General features: G+C 42.8%; 2 protein-coding genes across 5 annotated transcripts; one reads left to right on the top strand and one right to left on the bottom strand.

Moving 5' to 3' along the window:
• The first annotated feature begins 133 nt into the window (after positions 1 to 133).
• Positions 134 to 8,834, top strand: ical1 (islet cell autoantigen 1-like). 3 transcript variants are annotated; one of them, XM_087791560.1, is made up of 14 exons: positions 134 to 387; positions 1,653 to 1,682; positions 1,762 to 1,915; positions 3,550 to 3,622; positions 3,717 to 3,840; positions 3,908 to 4,106; positions 4,170 to 4,295; positions 5,396 to 5,494; positions 5,557 to 5,663; positions 5,809 to 5,858; positions 6,843 to 7,019; positions 7,232 to 7,501; positions 7,568 to 7,648; positions 7,717 to 8,834. In XM_087791560.1, exons 2-14 carry the CDS (start codon positions 1,675 to 1,677, stop codon positions 7,830 to 7,832), a joined length of 1,584 nt encoding a protein of 527 aa, XP_087647686.1. In that variant the 5' UTR covers positions 134 to 387; positions 1,653 to 1,674; the 3' UTR covers positions 7,833 to 8,834. The 3 variants fall into 3 exon arrangements, with proteins under 3 accessions (XP_087647686.1, XP_087647688.1, XP_087647689.1); XM_087791562.1 differs by having other exon boundaries at positions 136 to 387; positions 5,575 to 5,663; XM_087791563.1 differs by lacking the exon at positions 6,843 to 7,019 and having other exon boundaries at positions 137 to 387.
• Positions 8,737 to 16,254, bottom strand: fam117ba (family with sequence similarity 117 member Ba). 2 transcript variants are annotated; one of them, XM_087791564.1, is made up of 8 exons: positions 15,985 to 16,254; positions 14,183 to 14,417; positions 13,167 to 13,250; positions 12,914 to 13,051; positions 12,285 to 12,428; positions 12,007 to 12,217; positions 11,798 to 11,918; positions 8,737 to 10,792 (listed from the first exon to the last, which is right to left on the bottom strand). In XM_087791564.1, the coding sequence occupies exons 2-8, from the start codon at positions 14,201 to 14,203 to the stop codon at positions 10,567 to 10,569; spliced, it is 945 nt and encodes a 314-aa protein (XP_087647690.1). In that variant the 5' UTR covers positions 14,204 to 14,417; positions 15,985 to 16,254; the 3' UTR covers positions 8,737 to 10,566. The 2 variants fall into 2 exon arrangements, with proteins under 2 accessions (XP_087647690.1, XP_087647691.1); XM_087791565.1 differs by having other exon boundaries at positions 12,914 to 13,024.
• Positions 16,255 to 16,782: the final 528 nt, after the last annotated feature.

Genomic DNA, 16,782 nt, shown 5'->3' with positions numbered 1-16,782 from the left:
CATTAAAATATATTTTAGTAAGAAGTTAGACGTCATTATATATTTTAAACAACTAAAAAGAGAAGCAGGTGGAGCATCCTTACAACAGACGATCTTTGCCCAGCCTGAACCTGAGCGCCCCCTTTGTCCAAACAACGTCACAGCTACTTTGCATATCCTGTTACCGTGACCCGGACGGTGATGGATCTCTGCTGAGGAGACTCTTCGCTCTGCCTCGAATAAACGCTTCAAAAACCTCTCGATATACGAGGCGCGACATCGAAGGGAGGCTCGACGCTACTGACGCCGCGACGCTCGCCATGAGAAGCGTCTCCGTCGTGCGGATGTTCTGCTCCAGGCTGTAGAGACGCGACACCTGCTCGCAGCTCCACCATCTTCTCTCAGCAGGCGAGTCTTTGTGTGACACCTTTCGATATTTAATGGAGTTTTGACCTGGAGAAACACTCTTGAGGAGAACAGCTGTTATCAGAGCTCTCGCCTCATCTTCTTTCTTTTCTTTTCTTCCTTTCACTCTGTGTTTTTTCTTTATTTGTGTTGTGACTTGTAGCTCGACAGGTTGATCACTAACTAGTCTCGTGTTTGTTTTGGATCTAGTTAACTGTTCAATCAACCAACACCTGGCTCTTTTGACGAGGAACAAACCATTTATCTTACACACGCGTATGCTATTAAAATGATCATATTCTTAAGTGTTTTTTAAGTCATCGTCTGATATATTGAATAAGAGAATCATGGCAGTGCTGTGTTTTAATGTCAAAAGTAAATACTGATAAAAGAATGACACGCTGTACACATCCCTCCCCCCCCACGATGGGATCAAATGGTATCGTCGATGATGTCGCCACTACGCAAATGAAACTTTAAAATATATTTATTGACATGAAATTACTCTTTTTCAACCGGGTGATTATATCTCTATATTATTATTATTATTATTATTATATTATACTTTTTATATTCCATATATCAATTTTCATGATGGAGAAGCTAGTTTGCAAAAAACAAACTTTAATAATTATAATAATAATACATGTTATTAAAGGCGCTTCTCTGGACAGTACAGGTTACATTGAAAACATAAAAATACATAAATACATGATATCACATTTAAACACATTGAAACATAAGTCAATGCAGCAATGAAAAGTGAATAAAATGCAATAAAAGGTGGAAACAATTAAATTGAAGGAAGTTTTGAACATAGGAATTTTAAGCGTGATTCTGAAATATAGTTAAATACATCTCACTGACTTTATATTGATGTGCTAAATGAAAAAAAGGAGATAAAACAAGATATAAGGTTGCACTGTAACACTAGCTTAAATAATGTGTACCACGATGAAACGCTTACTTGGTTACAAATGATCTGCCTGTCGCCCTAACTAGCTGAGACAGGGTTGCCTCTGTCCCTTTTTATCCAGGGACCATATGGAGGAAAATGTATTCACAAGTGGGCTGGACTGGTAAAATCTTTAGCCTTAAAAACAAAAACTTTTGTCTCCGTTTATTGGAAAATTGCAGCTCATTTTTTAATAAATGTATCTGGCAGACCGGATTAAACCTGTTGGTACGTTTGACACGCTCGCTCTTACACTTATTTGAGCAGATTTATTCAATGAAGATTGACATGGTTGTCTCACTTTAATTTTCAGAACCACAATCTTGACTTCAAGTATGGAAGGGTGAGTCAAGTACCTCTTGTTTTCATGACGTTTTTGTCACGTATAGATGAAGACGTAAAACTGATGTAAAATCCAACAGGTTTGTAGGAGACATGCTCGGGGACGACAGCTCTGTCATGGCTCGCATGCAGAAGAAGTTCTGGAAGACCAAGCAGGTCCTGATCAAAGCCACAGGCAAGAAGGAGGACGAGTACGTGGTGGCCTCGGATGCAGACTTGGACGCCAAATTGGAGGTTTTTAATCTATATTTTCTTTGTCTTTAGAACTGCTTGGGCAGTACTATAAAGGAGAACAACTGACTCTTTTGTTTACTCACAAACAAGTCGGGAAACTCTAGAGAAAAGTAGACATTTGTTGCTGTTGCTGTTCAACCACCTCAGAGTAGCTTCAGGGGAGCTTAGTGGAAATTGAATTAGCTTTTTTATTGCCTTGTTATCTCCCTGCTGCCTGACTGTTCCATTCGTGACCAGTGTGACTTCTCCGTTTTCGATGTGGGAACGTGAATCAGTGTAACTAGAAGCCAAGGCAAACATCGAAGCCCTCAAGAAGGGCTGTTGCCTTGTGACTATCAGATTTAATACAGAAGTAGAATCGTTGTTGTTTATTCTGCTGTAAATCAGTAACCCATGGTCTCCTTCTGTCCACCTACACTTGGAACTCTACCTTTCTCATATATATTTCTCTGAAACACCAAATGTCCTTGTTGCTCCTGTAGGACGCCTAACTCAAGAATGAAGGACTCTGATATTTAAAAAATATCGTGATTTCGATAACATTGTTACCAGTAAAACAGTAAATATTCTAACTTTTTTACAATGTTTTTCCAAGTACCACAACAAAAACACCTTACCATGTTCTATATCTCGTATAGAAGACATTAAGAAGGAAATTGATCTCACTCGGAAGTGAGACCCGTAAAGGAAACATGTCTTAAACCTGTTTCATTTATGCAGAACCTTTCAGAATGTTTATCCCTAAAGTGCTTTTACAGGTAGAACAGAAACAACAGCACTTTAAATAAAGTGCATGAGCAGCCCTGGACAGGCTTAATAAAACAAAATTAAAGTATTAAAATATGTCAGATGTAAGGTTAGGACTAGATGCCTGGATATGGTTGGCTACAAAAATCCCAAGAACACATCTTTTATTTTGGATTAATAGACATTTAGAAGCTTTTTTCTTCCTGAAGTGGTTTTGCCGCATATTCAATTTCCTCAGTAGCTTCCATGGCACGTCCTGCCAGGAGGAGAGTCTATAAGATGAATTCACTTTCATTCGTCCCACAGTGGGAAAATTTGTGTAGTCACGACAAAAATATAATATAGATATTACAATATGATGATCTACAGTAGTAGTGCACAGATTGAACAATATACAACATACTCCAAACGAAGAAATATATGTTCACATACATTATAACATTGTTATTAGAGATTTCGAATGTTTTGTTGTGCAGTCATACAACAGTCGGAAGATGGAAGAATGTGATGTTAGTCTTTTCTTTCAACAATGTTGGTGACAGTGTGGAGATTTATGTGGAAATTAAATAGTTTATTTTCTTTTGTACTACAAAAAATCTTCACGTCTGTCGAGAGATCTTTAGTACTTGTTGCCCAAACACCAGCAGAGTAATTACATGTGAGTTAACCTTCACAATATTTATTTTTAAAGGAATGATTTTGGCCTTTTAAACAAGTTAAATGTAGGATATTTGTAAATGTTTTTGTTTGTTTAAACGTTGAATCAGTCTTTAAAAATACAAAGATTTAGTTAAGATTGTATTCACTTTTCCCACACTTTTCTTTCTATGAAGGCGTTTCTGTTGTTAGTAACAAGCCAAACATCGGTTTGGTTGTTTTCTTTGCAGTTCTTCCGTTCCATTCAGTCCACCTGCACTGAGCTGCTGAAGGTGATCGAGATGTACCAGCTGAGGATTACGCGTGAGTGACTCTTGAGCATTTATTTAAGAAAGCAAATATCCTCGGAGCCTGGAGACACAAGTTCCTGAGAAACGGTGTTTGTTTTTGCGACCAGGTCTGTCTCAGGAGGAGAACGAGCTGGGTCTGTTTCTGCGCTTCCAAGCGGAGCACGATCGCACCAAAGCAGGCAACATGATGGAGGCCACCAGCAAGGCCTTGTGCACCTCGGCCAAGCAAAGGTAAAGGTCTGTTCTAAAGTGTGACGCCTTCATTTTTCCGCTCACCGGCGTCGACCGTTGACCACAGGATGGCGCTCTGCACACCACTACACCGTCTGCACCAGGAGGTGGAGACGTTCCGGCGGCGCGCCATCGCCGACACATTCCTGACCGTCACTCGTATGGAGAAGTCTCGCACGGAGTACAGAGGAGCTCTTCTGTGGATGAAGGACGTTTCTCAAGAGCTGGACCCGGACACGTACAAGCAGCTGGAGAAGTTCAGAAAGGTAACGGGAAGTGTGACGACACGTTTCATATTTCAGTCTTTAAGCTTCGTCGTGCACCTGCAGGTCCAAGCTCAGGTCAGAGGGACAAAGGGTCAGTTCGAGAAGCTGAAGATGGACGTCTGTCAGAAGGTTGACATGCTGGGGGCGAGTCGGTGCAACATGTTGTCGCACTCTCTCTGCACCTACCAGGTAAACTCACGGCATGTGAACACTGACCAAAAATATGAATCAGATGCATGGAGGAAAAAAGATTATAGGCCTGAAGGGGACATTTTCAAGTCCTAGAAACCAGTGGTTCAAACCCTTGTAATGGTCCTTGAGGCATTGACAAGTCTTATTTCATATCTTTTGTTTAATGTTCTATGGATTTTTGTGTGATTTCACTGTATATTTGGGCCATATTAATATTATTTTCTTTAAAAATCTGCTCCATCTTAACCATATAATTAAAGCTATATAAAAGATGTAGTGAACTTGTGGGTTAATCATCTGAGTTTGAACAAAAATGGAGTCCCTTGCCAGTGAGTCCTGAACTCAAAAAAGTAAAAACATAGACAACAAATGGGGGGCCGTGGAATATCATGTCACGGGTCACACGTTTGAAACCCCTGGTCTGAGAGATGTTTTTAATTAAAAAAAGTTTTTTTTTCTCTGAAGTAGTCTGTGGTGTTGTTTTAGTCAAGTTTTCTCAAAAAATAAACCTGTAAACTACTGAAACTCAATAAAACAAACTAAATGATTAATATATGAGTTAAAACGGGAGAAAAAAAGGCTTTTCACATTCTGTTCTTAACCAATAGTAAAAAAGGCTAAAACAAAATGTTCTTAAGAAGTTTAGTCAAGCGTTAAATATCAGCATTAAAATATAAAAAGCATTTAGACTTATATTGTTAAATATCACTGCGCTTATTAGCTGATGCTAGTGGGTGCTAGCCTGTATCACTCTACGTTGATTTCCCCTTTTTAAACTAATTTAGTTTTCTAATGTTCAATTATAGTCAAAGCAAAGAGCAATGAGTCAACGAACCAACACCCTAAAGTTATTGTTAGAAACAAGTTGGATACCAGACAAGGTTCGGCAACAAACCGTCGCTAGCTAGCATGAGCGTGTAAACAAACACAGAGCTAGCTCTCGCACGTGCCCCATTTTACCTGCAAGTTGGAGTGAAATATCAAAAAACAAGTTGGCATGAGTTATATTATCTATTACAAGTTAAATTAAAGAACATTTTGTTGACATTGTGATTAAAAAAACAATATTCTTAACAACGTTTGTCCATCACTTGAAGACCACCCTGCTCCAGTTCTGGGAGAAGACGGCCCACGCCATGTCGAGGATCCACGAGGCCTTCAAAGGACACGTGCCCTACGAGTTCACCACGCTGAAGGTGAGTTGTATTTTGAAGAGACGCACAACCTGTTTGGCTCGTTTTTGATTTCTCTCTGAAAGTCGTCTCTGTCACTGCAGGACCTGAGAGACCCACTGGAGGAGCTCGGCGACGATGGACACCAGCAGGAGAGGAAGAAGAAAAAGCCTGCGGAGAAAAACATGGACAGGTACGACAACACACCTGAAGCTTCTCTCTTGGATACTGTGTTTGTGAGTGTGTGAGGCTGTGATGGTTGTGTATATCAGTGTTGCTAATAATAGCGACCAATCGGAGAAGATACAACTCTCATTCTTTCTCTTCCATCTCTTCAGTTTGCTCTGTTTGGATGATGACAAGCCACCAGGAAGCAGCTCAGATACAGGTATGTACTGCCCCCTGTCGACTGACCCATGCCATAGTAGCATGTTGTAAAGACAACATGCGATTATATTTTTTGTGGTGTCAGTACAGAATAAGATAATACACAAAATAAGAAATAGAAGATGTTATTGATAAATATATGTCAACATTGAGTTATTTACTAATCGACTGTTTTCATAAATCAAATTAGTCAAAGTTAATTCATTGAGCACACAAACCTATTAAATACAACAGTAAACATAAAAGAGTTAAACTGAACGACTTTGAAATGGAAGTGGATGAAAAACAATACAAAATTCGCTGTAAATAATAAATTACTTGAAGACTAAATTAAGTGCAGACAATGAACATATGAAAACCTGATTGTTTTTTTGGTTTTGCCAGACAATGCATGCAATTGTAGTGTTTTCGCCATGTTAATTTATTCTTGAAGAAATCGTTTATAAAATATCCTACGGTCCTGAATGCACCATAGCAATCCCGAGGTCATTTAATGCATGATTCACCTGCTTTTGTGTGTCTTCTCATCCACTCCTTTTTGTTGAGGGAATAATAACTAGAAAATGTAACTTTCTATTATTGTGTATCAATGTTAATGGCATCTTTAATTTTTTTGTAAACCACGTATATTTGTAATTTTAATAAATTCGAACAGGATTACGAGTTCCTAGGAATGTTGAGGTGAGAAGGTGGAGAGTGGTTATGAAGATGAAGTCTTTAAGCCCCTTTTAAACAGCAGCTATACTTGGGGGGAAAAGTAGGTCAAGCAGGTAATTTTGAGCGGTATAAAAGGTAAGCAGCGTTCAGGGAGGGGGTCGAAGCTTAAAAGCCCCCAAGAGAGTTGTACCGTAATAGAAGAGAGGTTTTAACTTGAGCCAGTGGAGTGATGATGTATGGTGTTGCAGATCTGCAAAGTTTGACATGTTCCAGTCATTTGTGTAAGAATCCTCCACTGGGGTCACTCACTGTGGACTTATGATCTCAGTGTCCCGAAACGCCACTGCGTCCTCCAACAACCTTAGCAGGAAGTCGGAGCACGCCGACGACCTCCTGCTCATGAGCTGCGGCACGACGCCGGACAGCCTTCCTCTGCAGCCGCAGGGCCCTGATGATGGAGGCCTGCTCCCCTTCTGGGCTGACTTCACTCAGATGCCCGTCATTGGTAAACCCGGGTTTCTCTACGCCTCTTGTCTTGGAGATGTGGTGAACGGCAGCGGAGATTCATGCCTTCTTGAATGGACTTCCTGGTGGAGGACTTCTCTCTTTTCTTCTTCGCTTAGGAAAGCTTCACCTTCATGTTCTTCTTTAACTCAGGGGTCTCATGGTACGATGGCATGCGCTTTGGTCGGATCACAACCTTCTCTTCTCCTCCAGGTGATGGGCTGAGGACTGAAGAGGACGATGCTGATCGTGGAGACATAGCGTTCCTCAAAGACCTCCTGAGTCCTGGGCCTGGAGCCACAGATGAATTCAGCAAGGAGTGGCAGGATGCGTTCGGGCTTTTTGAGCCACCTGTGGCGCCTCCTACTGGCATAGAGACGTTACCCAGTGGTCAAGACCCCACCGCCCTCCCGGCCTCGGGCCCCTCCAGCCCGACTGGTTTCCTTCCCTCCCAGTTACTGGACCACACGATGAGCGCTACAGGTTACCACACCGCTCTCTGCTGGAGAGAGTTGTTCCTACAATCAACTTTTTTTTTTCTTCTTCAAGGCTGGTCCACGCCGCCCATGTTCCAGGCTCCGCCCCTGCAGCCGCCAGCCAACCAGAGCCAATCAGCTCCTCCAGCTCCAGGTTCAGCATCTATTTAGGTTAATTATTATAATATATTTTAAATAACTAACACGTGTGTGTGTGTGTAGCTCCTGCAGGAGGATCCAAAGACATGTCGGCCTGGTTCGACCTTTTCGCTGACCTGGATCCTCTTTCCAACCCGGACGCCATCGGTCGCTCCGAGGACGAGCTGCTGAATGCCTGAGCGAGAACCTCTGCAGTCCGTCCAAAAGTGATGTCACTTCCTGAGACTTTCTGGGTTCGATGTGGCTTTTGGATTGTCAACGCTTTATGCTAAGTGTGTGTGTGTGTGTTTAGAGTGTAGTCACGGGACTTTGGGGATGTTAAAGAGAAACTTTTCTGTGAGGTTTTTGTTTGTGTGTCGAAGCCAGACTGGATACACATGACAAACATGGGAGTTTCCGAAAAATGGCTAAACAGAGAAAAATCAGGAACAGGAATAAATCTGCACTGGTCGTCATGGCAATCGACCTCATCTGCACAAATAATTGTGTGTTTTTAATGGGTGATAAACAGATCCCCTTCATGTTTATTTTATGCTTTCATCTCCGTCCAACCTTCAGCAGATTTGACAAATGAGTCAAGAAATGTCTCTAAATCAGTAGCCAGATCAATCTGAACTATAAAGAAGTCTGCATGAATTCCTGTTTCCACTGAAGTTGATTTAAGAATATATTGATGCGTGTTGAGGCAAAAACCAAATCCTACTCGATGTGTCTGAAGTGTTTCTGTTGTTGACACATGAAAGTTGTCGTGTATGACGGAGTGAATCGAAGCGTATTATTGGTCGATGCAGCTTCTATTTAATCTACTTTGTGCGGTGAGAGTTTGAATGTCAAACTTCCCATCAAAACGAGCTTCAGGAAGTCAGTTTTCAAGTTCATGTCGAACATGTGTGTCCGTCACTTTGCGTTGAAACTGTTTATGCTATCATGGTATATTTAACGCACCTCGTATATCTCCGTCTCTTGCAAAAGGGCCAGACGCTGGTGTGTCGAAGCGAGGACTCTGTGAAGCAGCGTCGTTTTCAAAACCGTGGCCTCTTGAAACCTGAGAAGAATGTATTGTTCCTGAATCATAACAGATGCTTTATCAATTCAATAATGCCTTTTTTATTTCACTCGAGGGAATTGAACGGAGACATTCTTGGCAGTTGTGTTTTCAATAAACCGGACGAGCCAACTAAGAGTCGTCGTCCTTCCTAACCTTCACTTCTGTTACAGGATATTTGTAAACAAATGTCTAAAACGGACAAAGAGGAAAACCTTTAAGTGTGTGTGTGAGAGACTGTGGTTGGAATCCCAGCAGGAGGCTACATACATGAGTCTGGATGTTCTCCACACCCCTGAGATGGACTATGTCGATTAGAGCTCTCTGTAGATCCATGACCCTCTTCCGTAACACGTCTGATAAATAAATACATTATTATTCACAAGAATGAGACATGAAAATTCACAGTACTCAGCGGAGGAGGAGGACTGGGAGGGTGTCGTGGTACAATAGTCGACTCAGTCGGATACATATCTTCATCAGCCGACACAAACACATTGTCTCTGTTATTTACAAACCCGGTACATTCTTGACCAGTGGAGGCAGGCACAGTTGAGTAGTGACCATGTTGTGAGGAGGACGAGCGGGAGCACGGAGGGTCCGAGGAAACCAGATAGTATTTAGTGGTGATGGTCTGATTGAGCTTCATGAAGCAGTGTCAGTATTTTCAGAGTCCACTAGATGGCGGCCTCTGCACTATTTTCCTTTGTTTTGAACGAGTGTTTTAATGAAACGTCACATCATTTTTAAACTGATGGCGCCACCTACTGATCTCTGAACAACATGACACTGCTTCATGAAGCTTCATCAGGGAGTCTTAAATACTGTCAGAATTAATAAGGAGGACGAAAACTTTAGTACAATGGAGAAAAAATAGTTTGATGGTCCTCTTTAACTCCCCGTTTGTTATTAAAATAGCTATATATATTATATATATATATATAATCCAGTTTGTTTACTATTTCGGGTTTGGACCCCCCGTGCTCAGAATACTGCAGGTCAGAGTGGTTGGTGGGTCCTGGGTGGACCTGCACCCCCTTTCTCTGGAGTTGAGATTTTTCACAAAAACACTAGACAGCGGGGGTTATAATAAGTGGGGGTAGGGGGGGTGGGAGAGAGGGAGGTGTCAGTTCGGGAGAGGAGCAGGCGGACACAGGAGTGGACCGGACACCAGAGCTATGGTCTGCATGTCCACAGATGCACAGCAGGGGGCGACAGAGCTTAAAACAAAAAGGCGTTGATTTCGTCGGTTGGTGATTTGATTTCACACTGTTGCACTCCACCTATCTTGCATCTGTGGTCACCATGGTGACGATCGTGTGTGTCCTCGAGGGAAGCTGAGTGGTCGAAAAAATATCAGGCACGTTTTTTTTTTTCACGACCTTTCAAGTTTTTGCTACGATATTTCTTGCAGCACCAGAAATGAACCTTAACCCCTTTTCGGTCGCCATGTTAACCAGTAACCTCTTTTTTTTTTTTTCATCATGGAAGGCATTTTTTTTATATCAAGAGAAATTACTACGAATAGAAAAAGAGATATGTCCGTGGAAAGGCGCCATGGTATAGTACGATGAAAAAAAAGTCTGTTCTTTCGTCCTATTCCTCCCGTATGAGCAACAAAACCAGCACTAAAGGGGATGATCAGCGATGAGATGCTAACACCGCCGCGGGTCGCCACCTGTGGGTCCAGTGGTCTCAGGAGGACAGGCAGTGGGAAGAGCTTTTCAACGAGAGAAGGACATCAGAGAGCGTAGCTGGCATGCTGAAGGCATTTTTCTGGAGCGTTGGAATATTTGAAATGTCTTCCGATCGGCAGGGGGGAGATGTTTGTCGGGGGGCTGGGGTTCATTGGAGTCGCCCAGTGTTGGTCAGAAGCTCTCGGGCTCCTCCAGGAGGCAGGGCTGGGTGGACAGAGGCACCAGGGCCGGGGACAGGCTCCGCAGGCCCACGCCGGGCCGGAAGGTGAGGTCCGGAGCAGGCAGTAAGGGCTTGAGGATGCTGACCAGGCAGAAGGCGGAGCCGCTGTTGGGGATGAAGTTGACCTTGTTGCGGTCCGGACACAGGAATGGTGGAACCTGCTGGAGAGGTTTGGGACTGCAAACACAAGAGAGAATTGAAACTGTTACTGGGATATCAAATCATAGCTGTTAAGAAAAATCAACAACTAGTTTACACGTCTTTTTTTTTCCATCTCGGTGTTTATTTTTCACCGATATATACATGCCTGTTGACCAATGAGGTGTGTGTGTATCAGTTATGTGATGTGGGAGACAGGAGCTGATCGTGTCAATAAAGGTTTTTGTCATGTTGGTTAAAAGGTAAAACAAGTAAAACAATTGTACAATATATTTATATAACGACTTTTAAATTAAAATGTATTTTTATTATTATATTATATATACTGTCAGTATTCTACTTGTACAGGGTTAAACTGTAAGTCAATTCCAAAATAAATATAGTGAGGCTTCGTAGTACTACTCCCCGAGAACCCCGGACTACTCGGAGTAATACTACGAAGCTTCGCGGTGTGGCTCTGTAGCTGTAAATCGTTTACAATAAGTACAACCAGAATTATTATTATACAAGGCGCACTGTTGATTTTTCATAAAAACCAAGGTTTTTAGGTAAGTAAGTAAGTAATTTGTATTTATATAGTGCTTTTCCAGACCAGGGTCACAAAGCGCTTAAACAATCAAAACAATACTCAATAAAATATATACTTTAAAGGTCAAGACACAACCGAGACCAACACAGTAGTCTTAGAAAATTAAGGAAAAGCCTGGAAAAATAAAAAAGTCTCAAGATGTTTCTTGAAAGAGTCAGTAGACTCCATCAAACACAGAGGGAGAGGAAGATCGTCTTATAATATATATATTAATAATCGTTATGTTGGCAATAATACCTATTTAATGTGGATCTACAAAAAATGGTTTGTCTGATAGCAACTGGAAGGGCTTTGCTGTAATGGGATAAGGAGGTGAATGAATGGAGACTGAACCCTCCAGTGGTCTTATAGTGCAACTGCAATGTAAAGACGTGAATAGCTTCAATAAGACGTGTAGAATAGAAGGTAAACGTTGACTCCTGATGATCACTTACAGCAACTCTTCGAAGACTTTGACCTTCTCGCAGCCTTCTGGTGGTTCCCTCTTGAACATGTAGCTGTTGTTGGGTCGGGGCGAAGCAGCATATTTGGGCAGGGGGGAGCAGGGTCCCAGCTCTGGAGGGACACAAACACAGGTCAGAGGTCAGCAGGAAGAGCGTCTGCTCCCTAATGTGTCGGGGTTGGGGGGGGGGGGGTCACTCACCTTTGTCCTCGTAGGGGCTTCCCCCGCTCGTGTCGTTGAGGACGGTGAGGTAGGAGGGAGAGATGGAGTCGGGCCGGCTACTGCAGTTGCTATGGCTACCACTCAGGCCGCCTCCGGATGGAGTCTGCGTGTCGATGCTGCGTGTGCTGCTGCTACGCCGCGGGGCGGCGATGGGCGGAGGAGCTCGGTGTCCGTCTGGGACATCCTGCGGCTGGGGAACAGGTCCTGGTGTTAAAAAAAACCGCCTCGCTGGTGTGACGGTGATGTGGGACTCTTACCACGATGGTTTCCTCCTTCTCAGGCGTGTCTCTGATGATGATGCGTTCGATCTCCTGGTTCAGACCCTCCACGCTGTTGCGGAAACGAGGCGCAGACGACTTGTTTATAGGGATGGGGATCAGGATGGTTTTGGGCATCGGCGACTGGAGGACAGAAATTAAAAAGTTAGTCAGAAACACGGAAGTGAGCGGAAGTTGGTTTCAAACCGGACGCATCGATAAATCAACACTAAAATAAATAATGCTGCTTCTAGCAGCCTCCATCTTTCTTTTCTTTAATGCATTTTATTTTGAAAAAACTTTTTTCTACAGAATCTGATTAGTTTAAAAAAGAAGCAAGAAAGCTTTTTAAATTGCAAAAAATAAAATCCAATTTAATTTTATTTAAGGTTTGCTTAATTCTTTTTGATTCAAATGTGATTCCATAGTTTCCCGTCTGCACGCGGGATGAAGCTGCATGACAAGTTTTCTTTGTCTTCTGGACCAGGACAGCTGCACCGGGGCGGGAGCGTGTGAGCAGCTGAGCTACACGACTAAAGCATGTGTGTGTGTAAAAGCGACTTCAATCCGGCGAAAAGTCGACAAAACAGAAAGGTCTCGAACACACACACAAGGACTCCATTGATCACCTGCGACTGAATGATGGTGTGGCTGCCATTGAACGGCGACTTGCGGTCTTTCTCCCGACGGTGGCGGCTGCTGCGTTTGCTGCGCTGAAGCTGCTGCCGCAACTTGGCAATCTGGAGAGTTTCACAGACAGACACACACTGTAATGCAGACACGAAGACGACAACTTCAATGTTCAGGCTCCTCAAACAGACAAACATGCTGATTTCCGGCTACAAGTTTTTTTGTTGTCGCCGAGGTGGAGAAGAAACTGACCTCCTTGAGCTGGTCGGTGCTGCCGCAGGAGGCCGAGCGCTTGTGAGAGCCCCTCCTCCTCTCATCTGCCCAGGCTCTGGGGGTCTGAACACACAGACAGACGGTGATTGATCCAATATTGTTGATGGACGATTGACCTACTTGTCGTGATTTATTACTGTGGATGTGACTCTGTGAAGAGCTGAAATTTGGACGGTGACGACCAAACTAATCGATGTGTGACAGTTCAATGTGGAAACATTTTTAAGACTGACTTTCAAATCTTCTCTTGTGAAGTAAACATTCAAAAATAATTAATATTTAACTTAAATTTCTATTTTTTACAAAACCGTCTCACTGTACATATGTGGATCTTCTTTTCAATTCCTTTTGAACTTTTAAAGACTGACTTACTGTATATGTGATGAATTTTAACTAATATCTGCATTTAATAATGTGCTTTTTACCGTGTTTTATAAATATGCTATTTTATTAACTAAATGGCGTATGTACGGTTTTTATTTTCTTTATTTTATTGTGACATTAGAGGTCTGAAAGAAATAGTTATTATTTTATTATTAATCCTCTGGACATGTTGCTGTTAAGTTTATGCTTTGGAAGCACGTATTTGTCTATAGTTTTTTCTTTTTCTTTTTTTTACCAGGAACTATATAACACACTGAGAGAGAAAAATGAAATTATAAACTAATCTGTCAAACCTCAATAAAACAAAATCTTGATTTAAAAAGAAGAAAAGATATATAATGAAACAACAATTAACTCATTTTAAAAATGTCTCAACCGTTGTTTTATCACTGGGTAAAGGTGACCCGAAGGCCTGAAAAAATATGTTTGTGGTATCCCTTGTGTTGTCTCAGGGTCAATACGGACGACGAATGTTGGGTCACCTTGACCCCGAGACAACACAAGAGTTAAATAGACTTTCTAATGTCTCTTACTATACATTTTTTTTCTACTTTGACATATATATAATTATACATGTCTCAATCACACAACACAACAACATGTGGGCTCACCTGTGTCGCCTTGTCCCTCATGAAGGGAACGTGTTGGTGCTGGCTGTCGTCCTGAGGCCCGGGACCGGTCAGGTGAGAGCCAGCGAGCGCGCCCTGCGAGGGCCACAGCTGGACGGATTGGCCGAGGAGCAGGAAGTAGAATCAGGAGCGGCGTTGGACGGGCGAGGGAGGGCGGCCACCACCGGGTGCGAGCCACCAAGAGAGAGGCTCCGGTTTAAGGCCCCACAGGTGCACTCTGAGGAGGACACGAGGAGTCAGATCTCGCTGAACACGTAAACAAGTTGAAGACAACAAATCACCAGGCACAGCTGGTCGCCAGGATAAGCCCCTGTGGGTGCTTTTATGCCCATCTGAGTGTGTGTTCGGCGAGGCCAGACTAATGTAAATCCGACCGGGGCTGGCAGAGAGGATGTGTCCCCCCTTGTAATAAGCAGCTTACAGCAGGGGGGGTAGGAGCGCTGCAGGATGGAGCCCCACTGACCCTGATTCAGGTCTGCAGCATTGTGTGGGTGCAGGGGTCCATACAAGGGATACACGTGTTCAAAACATTATTTCCTGGGGTAAGATCAGGCCGGGAAGTTGACGAGATGCAACACCCCAAAATATTCTGACTTAGAGTTGAATAAACTGACACTAGTTCAACTCAGTGTAGATAAAAAATGGATCTTCATTTGGTTGCTACAAAAACAAATGTCTTGGATTTTCCCAAGAGACCCGTGGAAGTAGACTCACAAGTGACCTTGACCCCTTGTCTGAGGTCAGCAGGGACAAACTCATGATAACAGAGACTTCGGTTGAATAAACAAGTGATTTTAACAAGTCAATAAATTGAATAGATACATGAGAAAAACTGTGAATTGTGAAGTTAGTAAAATCTACTAATAAAAAGTAAGTAAAGTAAGTAAATAAGTAATTTTTATTTGTTTTGCGCTTTTCCAGACCAGGGTTACAAAGCGCTTAAACAATCAAAACAATATTCAATAAAGTATATACTTTAAAGGTCAAGATAAAAATGATAATACAACAGGGGTTCCAGAAAAATCAAGGAAAGGCCTGAACAAATAGAAACGTCTTAAGATGTTTCTTAAAGGAGTCAGTATAAAACTGTTTGTTATGTTAACTTTTATATTAACTAAATGTTTCCGTTGATTCGTGATACATATGTCATAATACTAAGGGCATGAAATAACCACAAAACATTACAACATAAATGATTGCAGGTTGTTGTTTTTTGCAGTTTTGTGATGCATACTTCAACTTCTTGGACGTTAATTAATTAATTTAAAAACGTATATGTTGAGTCAACATTGTCAACATTTTAACATGTTCTGTCAAAAATATTGACTCCCGTTTTAAAACACGATGTAACGCTACTAACATTCCATTCATTTGTTTACCACTCTTCCAAGGATGGCTGCATGTTGTTTACGTATTTCAAACACGATGCTGGATTTTTTTTGTTGCGCGTGATGCGTTCACGGCTCAGAGGAAAGCGGCTCTTCTCAGTTATTACAAATCAAATGGAAATTTCATGCAAATACTATTTAGCTGCACGTTTACACAATACTATTTTAATTTTGAAGCCAAATAATCCACACATAAATATAACGTCCACGGTGGGTTTTGCGCGTGCATGTTGGCGTCTTCACCTGTCGTGTGTTGCTAACAGGCTCCTGGAGGCCCTCAGGACATCTGCAGGCGCGCGCAGGTGACTGAGCGCCGCGTAATAACACGACGGTGAGAACCCGTAAAAATGTGGCTCTTATCTAAATAAAAACAACAACATTTGCGTGTATATTTACGTTGAATTCCTTGGAGATGGGCGTCTCTGTGCTCCAGCCTCCTCCTCCTCCTCCTCCTCCCGAAAGATGTTTTTCTCTCCCGGCTGATGCGGCACGACGACCCGAAGCGGCGCTTGAAACCGCGAACCTGCTCTGCACGAGAACGCGAAACGGAAAAGGCGAAATGCGTTGAAAGCACCCCGCGGTACCCCCGGAGGGAAGAAGAAGTGCGAGATAAAAGAAGAAAAAGCCAGAAAACAAGGAGCTAGAAAGAGAGGAGGGCGGGTGATGCTGGGCTAGCCTTGCCTGACACGACGGGAGAGGGACCAGAGTCAAGCTGGCGGGGGCGGGGACGTCAACATCCGCCCGGGGTTTTTCAAAACAATAGTCGACGGTGCAACGTGGTAACGTTTGGAATTTTAAATTATTATCAAATATAACCTCACCTACTATTTAACAATTATTATCAAACACAAACGATAATAAAGGGGAATTAAAGTAGCTAAAAATAGCCGCAACTGAGAACTACGGCCTAGAATTAAAGGTTGCTTATCCTCTAACATACATCTGGATTTTTTTTTTTTTATATCATACTCGTATATTTTTAACGACACGGGGATGTGTCACTTCCGGGAGGGCTGCTGGTGATTTTCGCCGACTTTACGCAGCCAAGAGACGAGCTGTGACGTAGAGCACGAGCGCTCGCCCCTCGCGCTGATGCTGCAGTTGCTAGGGCGCGCGAGCAGACGGCGGAGAGAGTGGAGGTAAACAAGTGTCGCCCGGAAACATCGCCCCCTCGTGGCCAAACAAGGGAAACGC

The sequence above is a fragment of the Callionymus lyra genome, chromosome 5 (genome assembly GCF_982586985.1).
Source record: "Callionymus lyra chromosome 5, fCalLyr1.hap1.1, whole genome shotgun sequence".
In the NCBI taxonomy this organism is placed as follows: Eukaryota; Metazoa; Chordata; class Actinopteri; order Syngnathiformes; family Callionymidae; genus Callionymus; species Callionymus lyra.
This window is presented reverse-complemented; position numbering and strand designations above follow the sequence as displayed.

Coding starts and splice junctions, on each gene's coding strand:
- fam117ba (XM_087791564.1), bottom strand. CDS start 14,203: ATGAGGGACAAGGCGACACAG. Junction 12,429..12,913: donor ACACCATCATTCAGTCGCAG/GTGATCAATGGA, acceptor TCTGTCCTCCAG/TCGCCGATGCCCAAAACCAT. Junction 10,793..11,797: donor AAAGTCTTCGAAGAGTTGCT/GTAAGTGATCAT, acceptor TTGTGTTTGCAG/TCCCAAACCTCTCCAGCAGG.
- ical1 (XM_087791560.1), top strand. Junction 4,296..5,395: donor ACTCTCTCTGCACCTACCAG/GTAAACTCACGG, acceptor CATCACTTGAAG/ACCACCCTGCTCCAGTTCTG. Junction 7,020..7,231: donor CACTCAGATGCCCGTCATTG/GTAAACCCGGGT, acceptor CTTCTCCTCCAG/GTGATGGGCTGAGGACTGAA.